Raw genomic sequence first — 16,566 nt, forward strand, 5'->3', positions numbered from 1 at the left:
TTTCCCAACAGCACCATTTAAAATGCACACACACCCCAAACTATGTTTATAGTTAAATCAAAATGCAATTAAACAATTGTGTGTGTGTGTGTGTGTGTGTGTGTGTGTGTGTGTGTGTGTGTGTGTTTGTGTGTCAGCATTTCTGAGTGAGCAGGAAAATTCTTAAAAAGAGAGAGAGAAGAAATGTGGGAGGGAATGAGGGAGGCAGGAGAAGAAAGAGAAAGATTGACCAGAGACCTCATCTAGCATGCACACTTCCTTACTCAGTCACTCTCTCCTCTCCCGGTCTGGGACGTGTAGGACAGCTGTGTCTGTAGCTTTCTATCAGGTGAGTCCATCCTCCTTACTCAGTCACTCTCTCCTCTCCCGGTCTGGGACGTGTAGGACAGCTGTGTCTGTAGCTTTCTATCAGGTGAGTCCATCCTCCTTACTCAGTCACTCTCTCCTCTCCCGGTCTGGGACGTGTAGGACAGCTGTGTCTGTAGCTTTCTATCAGGTGAGTCCATCCTCCTTACTCAGTCGCTCTCTCCTCTCCCGGTCTGGGACGTGTAGGACAGCTGTGTCTGTAGCTTTCTATCAGGTGAGTCCATCCTCCTTACTCAGTCGCTCTCTCCTCTCCCGGTCTGGGACGTGTAGGACAGCTGTGTCTGTAGCTTTCTATCAGGTGAGTCCATCCTCCTTACTCAGTCGCTCTCTCCTCTCCCGGTCTGGGACGTGTAGGACAGCTGTGTCTGTAGCTTTCTATCAGGTGAGTCCATCCTCCTTACTCAGTCACTCTCTCCTCTCCCGGTCTGGGACGTGTAGGAGAGCTGTGTCTGTAGCTTTCTATCAGGTGAGTCCATCCTCCTTTTTGTTTGTATTTTATTTAACCTTTATTTAACTCGGCAAGTCAGTTAAAAACGCATTCTTATTTTCAATGACGGCCTAGGAACAGTGGGTTAACTGCCTGTTCAGGGGCAGAACGACAGATTTGTACCTTCTCCTGCTCTTTTATTCTCATTTTATTCCCTTTTTATTGACCTTGCAGTGCTTTTGATGTATAATTCAAATACACATTTTCAGAGAAATATATTTAGTCTAGGTAACTTATGTTAAGTTGACATGTTGGCTTTTATCTGGTTGTGTCTTCTCATACAGGGATGATCAGGTAGTTAAACATGAGTGGTTGCTTCTTTCTGGATTAGTTGATTAAAGAATAAACATGATTTGATGAACATCAACCTCATCCATTTTTTTAAGATTACGTTTCATTCAAATGCGGAATTTTGTTCCAAATGTAATTATCATCATTTATGATAATAGCTCTATTCTGTATTCTGATATGTAATTACACAAAGAAAGTTATGGCTTCTGTGCAACTCAATGTGATCTAGTGTATTCTCATGTGTTTCTGAGGATACAGTGAATGTCTCAAACATTTGTGGAGTTATTTAGTCGATTTATAGTATTATGCAATTCTGTCCGTCCTTCTGCCTGTCTGACTGCCTGTCTCGCTGTGTCTGTGAAGGGGTGAAATACGTTTCAATAGCTCCAGGGTGATACTTGTACATATCTGGGGCTGAAAGAACTTAAGAACTGAAATATTTCTAGACTAATTATATGTCTATGTGAAATGCAACCATGGTTCTGTGGTTGAACTTCAGATTTTAATGTCTGGAACGACAAATCCTGCTCATATCAGACTGGTTTCTATCAGGTCCTCTTCATTGTATCTGTAAACTTTGGATTAAGCTTATTTTTATGTTGTTCAAATGTATTTTGAGAGCGAGAGAGAGACTAACCTGTCCACTTACCTGTAGCCTACCTGTCTTCCAGCTCTGAATAGGACAGAATAGGCCAACTCTGTCCAGATGATGTCAGTATTGGCCTGTTTGAAGATAGCCATCTCTCTCTCACTCCCTTACAATTCCACTGCTGGTTATGAGCCAAAATAATGCCTCTTCTTTTAGGGTAGCAAAATATTGAATTGAGATGAATCATCTCTCAATAAAATACTATTGATCACACTATTAAAATCTACTCAATTAATAAACAGCTGATTACCTTCAGTCAATTATGTTGATGACTCTACTAACCCAATTCTCTCTCTCTCTCTCTCTCTCCTGGACGATATTCCATATACAGACATGATGCATCGCATCTTCCTCATCTGCTTGAGTTCTCTGCTCCTCCTCCTCTTCCTCTCCTCCTCCGCGCTTTCGGAACCCCGCCGATGGTCGTCATCTTCACCACGCAGCAGGACCGCGCGCGCTCCGGTTTCCAAGGTGCGCCTGGCGGGAAACTTCGCCCGGGGACTGAACGAGGGTCGCGTGGAAGTGCTTCACAACAGCACGTGGGGGACGGTGTGTGATGACGAAGTGGATATCAAACTAGCCAAAGTCGTCTGCCGCGAGCTGGGCTTTCAGACCGGCATCACGTGGGCGCACAGTGCCAAATATGGAGAGGGTGATGGTAAGCGTTCCAGAGCAGTTGCTGCATTTTTGCAATGATCAAAACGTATCTTTATTTCTGTAATGTAATACAGATAATATACTCTTTAAAATCGAAAGGTACATTAAAAGAAGACAGTCAGCTTCCATTATTTTTATATGGCTGTCAGATGTTAAAGGGATAGTTCACCAAAATGACAAAATTACACAAATGACAAAATTACAATGTAAGCAGTCTATGAACAATATATGACAGGAATACATGCTTTAATTTCCCTGTCACTGTTTCCACATGCTAACGTTTTAGCATTTGTTGCACTAATCCCATTCAAGTCATTGGACCGATATTAGCATTTTTCACGCATCATGTCCGAATCATCTGAAAGTATCAAACATTTCTTGTGAAGCTTAACAAAGTCAGTTATAGATAATATGAACATGATGTGCAGAAAAAGCTCATATCGATCTGTGGGATTTGTGCCACAAATTCTAAAAGGTTAGGATGTGGAAACAGAACCAGGGAAACTAAACCAAAGCATGGATTGCTGTCATTCCTCATCCATAGACTGCTTACATGGTAAGGAAGCCAATACATAATTGAGTAATTTGGGTGAACTTTAGTCCATAGGCCTATCTTTCCAATTCTGTGAAGAGGGCGCCTGCATTCTAACTAAAATTCAGTTCCTAAACCTTTCAGTTTCTAAAGCACTTGACTTTTACTGGCAGGCATGATTAGTAAATAGATATTTCACAACAGCAGTAGCCTATCCCAGGATAGGATGGCAGTGCTAGACAGCTAGCCTAGCTACTGCCATGTCGGTTCACTCACCCTTCCCTTTAATTGTAATTTAAAGTTGGAAATAAAGCATGTCTATAAAACAAGGCAAGTGTAGCACATCACTGGCAGGGCAAGGCTGTCATTACTCTAAAACAAATGTTCCTCTCAGGCCGTATATTGCCACGCCAGCCTGCCAGGCAGCGACTGTAATGAGGAGTGCAGTGAAGTCCCATAAGTTTTCTTTGTGTCTTTATGATGGTGGCAGGCTCAGCTCATTCACTGCAGGGTTATTTTGGTGATGTAATTGGTGATGTAAACTTGGGTGTTGGAGGCCTACAGAAGCTGGGGAGACAGACTCCCAGTCCCACAGTTGAGTGTTAGAAGCCTACAGAAGCTGGGGGGACAGACTCCCAGTCCCACAGTTGGGTGTTGGAGGCCTACAGAAGCTGGGGAGACAGGCTCCCTAGTCCCACAGTTGGGTGTTGGAGGCCTACAGAAGCTGGGGAGACAGGCTCCCAGTCCCACAGTTGGGTGTTGGAGGCCTACAGAAGCTGGGGAGACAGGCTCCCTAGTCCCACAGTTGGGTGTTGGAGGCCTACAGAAGCTGGGGAGACAGGCTCCCAGTCCCACAGTTGGGTGTTGGAGGCCTACAGAAGCTGGGGAGACAGGCTCCCAGTCCCACAGTTGGGTGTTGGAGGCCTACAGAAGCTGGGGAGACAGGCTCCCAGTCCCACTGTTGGGTGTTGGAGGCCTACAGAAGATGGGGAGACAGGCTCCCAGTCCCACAGTTGGGTGTTGGAGGCCTACAGAAGCTGGGGAGACAGGCTCCCAGTCCCACTGTTGGGTGTTGGAGGCCTACAGAAGCTGGGGAGACAGGCTCCCTAGTCCCACAGTTGGGTGTTGGAGGCCTACAGAAGCTGGGGAGACAGGCTCCCAGTCCCACAGTTGGGTGTTGGAGGCCTACAGAAGCTAGGGAGACAGGCTCCCAGTCCCACAGTTGCGTCTTATTGCTGTATATGGCATATTTACGGCACATTTTTATCAAATGTGGCTATCAATTATTATATCAGTGAAGGAATGAAGGAATGAATAAAGGGATGGATGATTCAATCAGTCAATCAATCAGTCAATACTTGAATCCGTCCAACCACAAAGACAAGTTGATGTCCATATCCGATAATAACCCTGTTTTCCGCGTCCCCAGGTCCTATCTGGATGGACAACGTGCGTTGTGACGGCACAGAGAAGACTGTGAAAGACTGTAAACATAACGGCTGGGGTGTCAATGATTGCAAGCACTCTGAGGACCTTGGCGTGGTCTGCAGTCCGGAGCGACGACTGGACCAGGTCACGGGGTCACGTAATGGTCAGTCAGTGGCCCTGCGTCCGGATGTCAGCGTCTCGCCCCAGTGGCAAAGCATCCTGGCCAGCCGCAGTAACCCCCGACAGGCCCATCATGGGAACGGACACCCTCCAGAGAGGCCCAGCCAGAGACAACACCACTACAACCCGGTAGGTAGCATTGCACCTTATACTCTCTATCCCTGCTACCGCTAGTAGTAAAGTAGACGTAACCTGAGACAACATCTATACAAACTGGTAAGCAGCTACAGTGGGCACCACCAACTCTATAACTCTGGTACTTGCTAATGTCTGGTATTTGCTGATCAACCACCGATACTGCCAATGCCAATCAATTAACCAATCAATCTATATATTTACTGTCCCAGTTGGAAATTATTCACTTAAGTCATTTGAATTTGAAAGTGTCCTTGATCAAACTTTTTTACAGCAAATTTTTAAATCCCCACCCCCTCAGTATTCCAGCAAGGTGCGTATCCAGGAGGTGCGTCTGCGGCCCATCCTGATGCACACTAAGAAGCGGGCCCTGATCACTGAGGGCGTGGTGGAAGTGAAGCATGCTGGGAGATGGAGGCAGGTGTGTGACCTGGGCTGGAACCTCAACAGCAGCAGAGTGGTGTGTGGAATGCTGGGGTTCCCTGAGGCAGAACTACACAACGAAAGAACATACAAGTAAATAACCCACTCCATTCAGCCCTGCAGATTCAGAGATTCAGAGTGTTTAATAGTCACATGTTCAGGGTTACAGGAGGGATTGTTGTTCAGATTCAGTGTTTAATAGTCACATGTTCAGGGTTACAGGTGGGATTGTTGTTCAGATTCAGAGGGTTTAATAGTCACATGTTCAGGGTTACAGGAGGGATTGTTGTTCAGATTCAGAGGGTTTAATAGTCGCATGTTCAGGGTTACAGGAGGGATTGTTGTTCAGATTCAGTGTTTAATAGTCACATGTTCAGGGTTACAGGAGGGATTGTTGTTCAGATTCAGTGTTTAATGGTCACATGTTCAGGGTTACAGGAGGGATTGTTGTTCAGATTCAGTGTTTAATGGTCACATGTTCAGGGTTACAGGTGTGATTGTTGTTCAGATTCAGAGTGTTTTTATAATCACATGTTCAGGGTTACAGGTGTGATTGTTGTTCAGATTCAGTGTTTAATAGTCACATGTTCAGGGTTACAGGTGTGATTGTTGTTCAGATTCAGTGTTTAATAGTCACATGTTCAGGGTTACAGGTGGGATTGTTGTTCAGATTCAGTGTTTAATAGTCACATGTTCAGGGTTACAGGAGGGTTTGCAGGGTACAGTGAGCTACAACATCTAGGATTAAGGGAAATATATATATATATATGTATTTTTTTAACCTTTATTTAAACTAGGTAAGTCAGTTAAGAACACATTCTTATTTACAGTAACAGCATAGGAACAGTGGGTTAACTGCCTGTTCAGGGGCAGAACGACAGATTTTTACCAGCTCGGGGATTCGATCTAGCAACCTTTCAGTTACTGGCCCAACTCTCTAACCACTAGGCTCCCTGCTCTAACCACTAGGCTCCCTGCTCTAACCACTAGGCTACCTGTTCTAACCACTAGGCTCCCTGCTCTAACCACTAGGCTACCTGTTCTAACCACTAGGCTACCTGTTCTAACCACTAGGCTCCCTGCTCTAACCACTAGGCTCCCTGTCTCTAACCACTAGGCTCCCTGCTCTAACCACTAGGCTACCTGTTCTAACCACTAGGCTCCCTGCCACCCCAAAATAATGGAAATGGTAATAAAACCCCCCCAATATAAATAGAAATAGCACTATATACATCATAACAACTGTAGCAGTGATGAATAAATAAATGTCCATTGGGGTGGAAGCAGAGTAAAGACTGTTGAGGGAGTGGGGAGAATGACCAAAGCAAATAGTTGGAAGGTGTAGGGGGTGGTTTTCGGACAGGGCTGAGGTTTTGTCCGGATGTACATGTCCTCATGTGTATGGTATTCATATTAGGAAGTCTCTCAGTTCTCAGACAAAACGTCCTCAGTTGTCAGACTCACTCACTTACTCACTGACACACTGACTCACTGACACACTGACTCACTGACACACTGACTCACTGACACACTAACTCACTGACTCACTGACACACTGACACACTGGCTCACTGACTCACTGACTCACTGACACACTGACACACTGACTCACTGACACACTGACACACTGACTCACTGACACACTGACACACTGACACACTGACTCACTGACACACTCACTCACGGACACACTGACTCACTGACACACTGACTCACTGACTCACTGACTCACTGACTCACTGACTCACTGACACACTGACGCACTGACACACTGACACACTGACTCACTGACACACTCACTCACGGACACACTGACTCACTGACACACTGACTCACTGACTCACTGACTCACTGACACACTGACACACTGACTAACTGACACACTAACTCACTGACACACTCACTCACGGACACACTGACTCACTGACACACTGACTCACTGACTCACTGACACACTGACACACTGACTCACTGACTCACTGACTCACTGACACACTGACACACTCACGGACACATTGACTCACTGACACACTGACTCACTGACACACTCACTCACTCACTCACTCACTCACTCACTGACACACTGACTCACTGACACACTGACTCACTGACACACTGACTCACTGACCCACTGACACACTGACCCACTGACTCACTGATACACTGACACACTGACTCACTGACTCACCGACACACTCAATCACGGACACACTGACTCACTGACACACTGACACACTGACTCACTGACACACTCACTCACGGACACACTGACTCACTGACACACTGACACACTCACTCACTGACTCACTGACACACTCACTCACTGACTCACTGACACACTGACTCACTGACACACTGACTCACTGACTCACTGACACACTCACTCACGGACACACTGACTCACTGACACACTGACTCACTGACACACTCACTCACAGACACACTGACACACTGACACACTGACTCACTGACACACTGACACACTGACTCACTGACTCACTGACACACTGTCTCACTCACTCACCGACCTAACTGTACTTCCTCTGACCCTGTGGAAATCAGTGGTATTAGGACGGTTTAGCTTAGAACCGAGGGAGAACCAAGCATTAGCACGACTATTTCTGTCCCATCATGAATGAAAGTCCTCTGTCCAGACTGTCATGGACATCCTACTGTAATTATTTCCTAATGGTTTTGTCCTGTGTGACTCAAAGTGGAGACATTCATTCTCCATATAGGCTGCAGCTACTGTAGCTTGCCCCGTGTGTGTGTGTGTGTGTGTGTGTGTGTGTGTGTGTGTGTGTGTGTGTGTGTGTGTGTGTGTGTGTGTGTGTGTGTGTGTGTGTGTTTGCGTGCGTGCGTGCGTGCGTGCGTGCATGACTGAACTGACCATAACATCTGTTCTGATTCCTGTATCTGTTTAAAGAGAGAGCTACTGTTTTAGCCGGTTCATTTCCTCACTAGACCTTTCCCTGTCATGTTACATTCAAGTGAGGGGAGTTTCAAGACTGGATTGGTACATTTTCAGAGGTGATTAATTCCAATGAGATATTTAGCTCCATAATGGCACCGTGGAAGACAGAGGCCCTACCTAGGCTCATAGCCAGTATACTGGAATTGTAAGGGAGACGAGAGAGAAACAGGACAAGGTTAGTGTAGTCTGAAGGACTTCAGAAGAATTCATAGGCAGTTGAATTCTGTTGGCCTCTTGTTTTTAAACCTGTGAGGTCACAGAAACAATGTTCAAAGAAGGAGGAATGAAAGAAAGGAAAAAAGATGACAACAGAAGAAGAAAAATAAAGTAGGGAATAAATAAATAGACTGAGAGTGGATATATTCAGGACTATTTGTCTGTTTGTTTTGACAAGTGCATGTGGTCCAATGGCCGTGTCCGAAATCTGCCTTGCCTATAGGCTACTTACTAAAACTGCATACTGTGTACTTATTATTGTACGGGACATTTACATTATAGTCATTTAGTTGACGCTCTTATTCAGAGAGACTTACAGGAGCAATTAGGGTTAAGTGCCTTGCGACCTTTCACCCCTTCTTTACTGCTCGTTCATTTGGGTACAGCTTGTCACCTCAGCTAATTATAGGCTGCTGTCAAACCCACATGGATCTGACAAGACGACTCCTCCTCAATAGTGTTCAGATAATTCTACTACATGAAAATACTAAATAAGTATGACATCAAGACACTTAAATCATACAACATTTTCGAAATATCAAATACTATAAAACATTCTATTTTTGAAAACCCAAAATGCCTACTTTTTAGAACACAAGTACAGATATTTGGCCATTATCTTTTCAGAGTTCAAACCGCCAGTTTGTTTTTCTGTCAGTATGTTTCATTCTCAGTTGAGTAAATAACAAGGCATTTGGGACGGCAGTGGTTGCTTTCTATTTTAATTCAGTTGGGTCTCTGTGTCCTAGGGTTGACCTGGTGTTGTGTTCCGAAGGGACAAACGAGAGAACACATCTGGAAACGCACAACAAAAAGGGACTTTCTCATTGGCTAAATTCCATCTGTTTCAAAGCGTTTTCTTTAATCGCGTGCCTACTGAACTGTACCCCAGTGTTTGTGTGCCTGCTGGTCCAGCTAGTGAAAGCTTTATCCCTGGCACGACATCACTCTGATATGACCCAGAAAGGCCAGATAGTTTTTTGTATAGTTTATTAAGGCCAGTTTTGCTATTTTATAGCTTTGTTCTCATGGATTTTATTAGTATTTTAGTCCTGGTTGGTTGATAATTTAAGACACTACAGTTTTTATGTGTAGCCCAATATCCCACATTCTAAAATAGAATGAGTGATTGACTTACTGATGATTGATTGATTTTAACATGGCTTAAAGGTGCAGTCTGTAACTTTGATAATTATCACATTCGTCCAAGAACCTAAATGAAAATATCATTTATTTCACAGAAAATGAAAGTTACTGTAGTCCTAACCCAGTAGAACCCAATTAGGACTGGCATGACCTGGCATGAATTGACCTACAGTAGCTTGTTCAGACAGTCTCTGGTCCATTCTTAGAAAGCTCAAACGAGACCAGAGCATATGGCTCCTGTCCCCTCCTGGCTCTTGTCCGTGTCTACTGGTCTGGATGAGACCCTGGAGATGTTGTAATTGTAGGTTGGGCAGTACTGAGGCTCTCCAGGTTTCTGCCCTGCTTGCCGCCAGAGAAAAAAAAACCCAATTATAGCTGTGTGTGTGTGTCTGTCTGTTGATGGCTGTAAGTGCTTGTGTGTGTGTGTATGCATGCATCCTGTGTGTGTGTGTGTGTGTGTGTGTGTGTGTGTGTGTGTGTGTGTGTGTGTGTGTGTGTGTGTGTGTGTGTGTGTGTGTGTGCGCGCATCGTTCATGTGTGTGTGTGTCTGTGTGTGTGAAGAACAGTGTGTAGGACTGAGCCACTCAGACTATCCAGGGTTTTCTACTGTCTCCAATTATAGCTTGGGCCCAGCTGTGGCCCCACTGTGTCAGCAACTGTCTGTCTCTCTCTGTCACCGTGGAGATTAGAGGTCCTACAATTGATTAATTGCGCTTCAGCCGAGATGGGGGTGTATCATTTTCCTTAGAGTGACATTTTTGGTACCGATTCAGTCTCGGTTGGTGTCTCAGATCTGAGAAACCTGAGGGATCTAATGTGAGCTTGTCTCTAATTTATATAGCTTCTTTTGATTTATGGGGCGGCAGGGTAGCCTAGTGGTTAGAGCGTTGGACTAGTAACCGAGTTCAAACCCCCGAGCTGACAAGGTACAAATCTGTCATTCTGCCCCTGAACAGGCAGTTTACCCACTGTTCCTAGGCTGTCATTGAAAATAAGAATTTGTTCTTATCTGACTTGCCTAGTTAAATAAAGGTTAAATAAATGTAGGCCTATGTATGGCGGGCGGCTGTGCTTTATGTGGTTTTGGCGTTTAACTGTGGTTGTCAGCCCAAGCTGTAATTCATTCAGTTGTGTTTTGACTGACATGTTTTATTGCATGTACTGTACTTGCATAAGAGATCGTCCATAGCCAAGGAGGAGCTCACAGGCTATCATCTCTGAGCCCATAGAAAGAGGATCATCCATGATAGGAGGACACAGACTATGCAACTATGCAACTTCATCTGGACAACTCAAAACTGTGGATCTAAGATCGATGGTTCCCAGCAATCACTATCCTGACAAAGACATTTGGTGTTGAAAGTAGTTGCTATTCATATCCGGGGTTCAAACATTGCATTGGGTACTCCTCTTCTTCTGGCACTGCAGGGTAAGGGAGGAAAATACTGGAGAGGGAGAGAGAGAGGTGAAGGGGGAGAGAAAGTGGTAAAGTGGTAAGGAAAGCAAGGGAGTGTGACGGTGATGAATAAAGAAACAGCAGGGTGATTGTTGTCGTTTAGCAACAGGGGTGGGTCCCCCTATAATTAGCCTCTCTCTCTCTCTCTCTCTCTCTCTCTCTCTCTCTCTCTCTCTCTCTCTCTCTCTCTCTCTCTCTCTCTCTCTCTCGGTAAACGAGGGGTAGAGCCTGTAACACGCTGATTATACAGGCAGACTGGGGTTCTGGGAAGGAGAACCGTTAAACACATTTAAACACATACCATTATAGAGTCAGAGGTGTAGTGAACAGTAGTTCTGTTTTCTAACCCACCTGCTCAATATGTGTGTTCATACAAGTGTTCATAATATTCACTAGCTAGCTAATTAACATTTGTACAATCATGTTAGAGAAAGAGGGATATGTGCACCCTAAATATAGTACCTTCAGAAAGTATTCACACTCCTTGACTTTTTCCACATTTTGTTGTGTTACGGACTCAATTTAAAATGAATTCAATAGAGATTTGGTGTTACTGGCCTGCACTCAATACACCATAATGTCAATCTGGAATTATGTTTTTTTTTAAATGAAAAGCTGAAATGTCTTAGTGTTTAATATGATTATTGAATGACTACCTCATCTCTGTACCCCACAATACAATTATCTGTAAGGTCTATCGAGCAGTGAATTTCAAACACGGATTTAACCACAAAGACCAGGGAGGTTTTCCAATGCCTCGCAAAGAAGAGCACCTATTGGTAGATGGGTAAAAATGAAAAACAGCAGACGTTGAATACCCCTTTGAGCATGGTGAAGTTATAAATTACACTTTGGGTGGTGTATCAATATACCCAGTCACTACAAAGACACAGGCGTCCTTCCTAACTCAGTTGCCGGAGAGGAAGGAAACCGCTCAGGGATTTCACCATGAGGCCAACGGTGATTTTAAAACAGTTACAGAGTTTAATGGCTGTGTGAGGAGAAAACTGAGGATGGATCCACAACATTGTAGTTTCTCCACAATACTAACATATTGTGAAAATAAGGAAGCCTGTACATGCATCCTTTTTGCAATAAGGTGCTAAAGTAAAACTGCAAACAAATTGGTCAAAGTAATAAACTTTATGTCCTGATTATAAAGTGTCATGTTTGGGGGAAATCCAACACACCACTGTTCATATTTTCAAGCTGGGTGGTAGATGCATCATGTTATGGGTATGCTTGTCATCGGCAAGGACTAGGAGGTTTTTTAAGGATAAAAATAAACAGAATAGAGTTAAGCACAGGCAAAATCCTAGAGGAAAACCGGGTTCAAACCTGGGAGACAAATTCACCTTTCAGCAGGACAATAACCTAAAACACAAGCCCAAATATACACTGGAGTTGCTTACCAAGAAGGCAGTGGGTGGCAGAGTTACAGTTTTGACTTAATTAAATCGGCTTGAAAATCCATGGCAAGACTTGACATGGCAAGAGTTAAGGGACAAACAACTTGAGCTTGCGCAAATATTATACAATCCAGGTGAGCAAAGCTCTTAGAGACTTACCCAGAAATACTCATCAGCTGTAATCGCTGCCAAAGTTGATTCTAACATGTATTGACTCAGGGGTGTGAATGCTCATGTAAATTAGATATTTCTGTATTTCATTTTTAATAAATTAGCAAAAAAATCTAAAAACATGTTTTCACTTTGTCATTATGGGGAATTCTGTGTAGATCGGTGAGAGAAAAACATCTATTTCATCCATTTTGAGTTCAGGCTGTAACACAACTAAATGTGGAATAAGTTAAGGAGTATGAATACTTTCTGAGGACACTGTATCTTCAAAGACAGGAGAAGTAGCGTGAATAAAGTTAGAGTAGTAGTAACAATATAAAGACAGGAGAAGTAGCGTGAATAAAGTTAGAGTAGTAGTAACAATAGATGGGTTTTATATAGCACTTTTTTCCAATGCTTTGATGTTAGGTTGAAGTTAAGGGAACTTAGGTGAAGTTCCACCAAAGTTCAACCAAATATACTCTAACTGAATCAAAGGAGTCTGGGAAATGGTTGACATGTGGTTTTCTTTCCTCGGTGCTCAATTTAGTCAGTGCCAGTGTGGTGAGGGAAATAGTTGGTTTGATTGGTGTGTGGTGAGGTCACAATTATGTCACAGACATTCTCTCCCCTGGTTACGTGTGTGTGGGTGGGTGTGTGTGTGCTGGCTCGCCTTTGCGTATATGTGTGTGTCTATTCTCTGGGTTACGAACGTTTTACAACAGAGACACATGGTAGACACATCCAAGTTATTTTACGAATTTCATTTAAGAATAAGTGTTCAATTCAATTCGCAGCGTGTGTGTCTGTCTCAATCCACCACAAGCCCTTTAGCATGACCTTACTGCTGCAGTATATGTCTGTCTGAAACTTACATATACATATAATTCAACTTTTGATGGCTTAAGCTAACATCCACAGGGATGCCACAGTTGACTGCAATGCTTCCCACAGTCAAGTTGGCTTGATGTCAGTTGGGTGGAGGACTATTCTTTATACACACAGGAAACTGTTGAGAGTGAAAAACTCAGCAGCGTTGCAGTTCTTGACACACTCATACCGGAGTGCCTGGGATCTACTACCATACCCCGTTCAAAGACACTTCAGTCTTTTGTCTTGCCCATTCACCCTCTGAATGACACACATACACAACATGTCTCTATTGTCTAAAGGCTTAAAAATCCTCCATTACCCTGACTCCTCCCCTTCATCTACACTGATTGAAGTGGATTTAACAAGTAACATCAATAAGGGATCATAGCTTTCACCTTGTATCACCTGGTCAGTCTATGACATGGAAAAAGCAGGTGTTCTTAATGTTTTGTATACTCAGTGTATACCTCCATTTATTTTTGTAACTGGTACTGAGCCACATTCAGACGAGTCTTGTGAGGCTTATGGGCATCCTAAAGCAAATACAACTGACATGTATTTGTTTGTGAGAGTCTCATCTTTCCATGGAATGGTAATATTAGTTTGTAGGCCAAACCGTTCTGACGCTACAGATGTTTTCGTGAGAAGACGTTTTTTGAGATGTCTCTTGGTCTGACAAACACTGCAGTTGTGGCTACCAGCTCTCAGTCTCACGTCAGAATTAGACATTCATCCATGTTCCTCAAACATAAACATTTAGAAGTGTTCAGTTCAGGCATTAACTCTGAATTCTTAAGGTTAGGCATTCATTCTGAATTCTTAAGGTCAGGCATTCATTCTGAATTCTTAAGGTCAGGCATTCATTCTGAAAGGTTACTTATGATAAGGGTTAAGGTCTGGGATAGGCCTAAAACAAAAATATCAAAAATAACTTTACATCACTGGATTTAAACTTACAACCTTTGGAATTAGAGGCAGACTCTTACTCTCATCCAGCATCCCCGTCTACAACACCAAAACCTACTTGAAGGTAACAGTGCTTACTGTTGCCTCTAGTGGCCAGTTTCCACTCCATCTCCTGACGCCCTGTGACATGGATGGACATGGAATACTGACTTGTGTCATGGGTGACCTGGCCAATGGAAGGCCGCCATTGGTGGATGTGACGGATTGAGATGCAGCACATACAACAAAAAAAGACATCTCTACCCCAAACAGACAGATTTAGCTGGGTATTTCTTATTATACTAGTTTGATTTCCGCGAGGGCACGGACATCGACTCTAGGGGTCTAATAGTTCAACCTTTGATGCTTTAAAAGGATAGTTCACCCAAATGACACGCTGTTTCCGGTCAAGAAAGCTAGCTATCTTAAAAGAGCTGTTGTGCCAGGAACTGAAAGGTCGCTGGTTCGAATCCCTGAGCTGACTAGGTGAAAAATCTGTCAATGTGCCTTGAGCAAGGCACTTAACCCTTATTTCTCCTGTAAGTTGCTCTGGATAAGAGCGTCTGCAAAGGTTTTACCTGAGAAAGCACATGTTTTGCCTATGACTAAGGATAAAAAGCATAACTTTCAAGGGATCACAGCTAACTGACTTCACTCCCTGAACTTGCTTCCCGACTCTCGTTACAGAGTTAATGTGCCGTTAAAAGGTAAACATTTTAAAAGTTAAACAACAAATATTTACTGTGAGGCCTCAGTGATGAGAGATGATATTACAGTAAATGCATAATGATTCTGTATGTAATTCTATATTTAGGTCAACAACAAAAATAGTGCAAGGAGGTACCATACCAGAAAGAAGTGACATCTACTTTCCCACTGTAACAGGACTAAACTCTAGCTACTTTACAACATCAGGGCTGAAACAATGTCTCTCTTCATTCCAACATCCTCCTTTGTAGACTTTGTGACTAGCAAGGCAGGAATGTGTTAGTTTCATGTTGGAAATCCAAATATCCTGTGTTATGAATATCCGTAGATGTATTTGTTTCCCTAAGTGCAGCTGACTGAGTTGTGTGTATGTGTGTGTGCGTTGGTGTGTGTGTGTGTGTGTGTGTGTAGTCTAGTCTGCCTCAGCTCCTGTTTGGCACTCTCGGCATCTAGGGGTGGGAACTGTGGGACGGCTATTTCGATGCAGATCAACCGTGTTTGTGTGTGTGTGTATGTGAGCGAGGGAGAGTGGGAGGGAGGGAGGGAGAGAGAGTTTCTCGGACAGACTGACCAGTTCTTACGGTTAAAGTGTGCCAACACTGTTTCTTTGTGTGTGTGTTTTGTTTCAACCTTTTCCCAGCAATGTCGTCCATAGTTGGTGTTGAAAGTCACATTTTTTCAGCCTACGCATGGTTGGTTAGTATAATGAGTAGTTTCAAAAGGAGCGGTATTTAGTTTGAATCCCTTTCTCGCTTTCAAGAGTTATTTACAAATGTTGTTGTACTAGCAATGTTCTTGTAAAATGCCAAGTAAGCGTTTGTTATTGAAGTCATAGTCCCTCCCTGTTTTATTCAGTTTACTTCCATTTGGTGCATAATGAATACAACCCAGCTGTTTGAGCAGATCTATTGTATGTTGGCAACAGACATTGTTTTTCTCTTAAAGCCTGGCTTAGCTGGGTGTACATAGACCTACTACACTCTGACCAGTCGTTCTAAACATACACACAGACCTAGGCTAGACATCTACACCCCAACATAAAGGAAAGAGAGACAGGAAGTGTTGGTCAGAGAGAAGAAGGGAAAATTTCACGATCCCACTTACACACACACACACACAACGATTTACTGTATCTCAACACAGATGGGCCTCTCTTTAGGCTGACAATATGTATCTATGTTAGTGTATTTCTACTGGTTGGCATCCGTAAGGCCAGTATGACAGGTACAGATGCTTCTAGGACATAACTGTTTCTGTCTCTGTCCATGTACACCAACAACACATGCCTACCGATGTGGCTGATAAACAGTGTGTATGGGGGAATCATTCTGTGTGGCATGGACCATACAAACACCAGATATCTACAGTCAATGTTTGGGTATCACTGTGTGTGGCATGAACCAAGCACATCAGACAGTTGTCGTCTACAAAAGCTAACTCAGTGGGTAAGCTTTAGTCATCACACCTCACAGGACTAACAGGTGCTTCACGAAACCTCAACTAATAAACGGAAGAGACACTAACGTCCTTTTCTATTTTTC

The 16,566-nt window shown here is 43.6% G+C and overlaps 1 protein-coding gene across 2 annotated transcripts in view; it reads left to right on the plus strand.

Moving 5' to 3' along the window:
- The first annotated feature begins 240 nt into the window (after window positions 1–240).
- The window catches only part of LOC139417999 (lysyl oxidase homolog 4-like), a 43,575-nt gene continuing 27,249 nt past the window's right edge, over window positions 241–16,566 (plus strand). The window contains exons 1-4 of one of the 2 annotated variants that reach the window (XM_071167069.1): window positions 241–328; window positions 2,125–2,451; window positions 4,412–4,719; window positions 5,027–5,241. In XM_071167069.1, the coding sequence (XP_071023170.1) occupies window positions 2,127–2,451; window positions 4,412–4,719; window positions 5,027–5,241 (848 nt within the window). In that variant the 5' untranslated portion in view covers window positions 241–328; window positions 2,125–2,126. Of the gene's footprint in view, window positions 329–690; window positions 749–2,124; window positions 2,452–4,411; window positions 4,720–5,026; window positions 5,242–16,566 lie in introns of those variants that run through there. The other variant, XM_071167078.1, reaches the window with a different exon arrangement.

The sequence above is a fragment of the Oncorhynchus clarkii genome, chromosome 1 (assembly GCF_045791955.1).
Source record: "Oncorhynchus clarkii lewisi isolate Uvic-CL-2024 chromosome 1, UVic_Ocla_1.0, whole genome shotgun sequence".
Taxonomy (NCBI): Eukaryota; Metazoa; Chordata; class Actinopteri; order Salmoniformes; family Salmonidae; genus Oncorhynchus; species Oncorhynchus clarkii.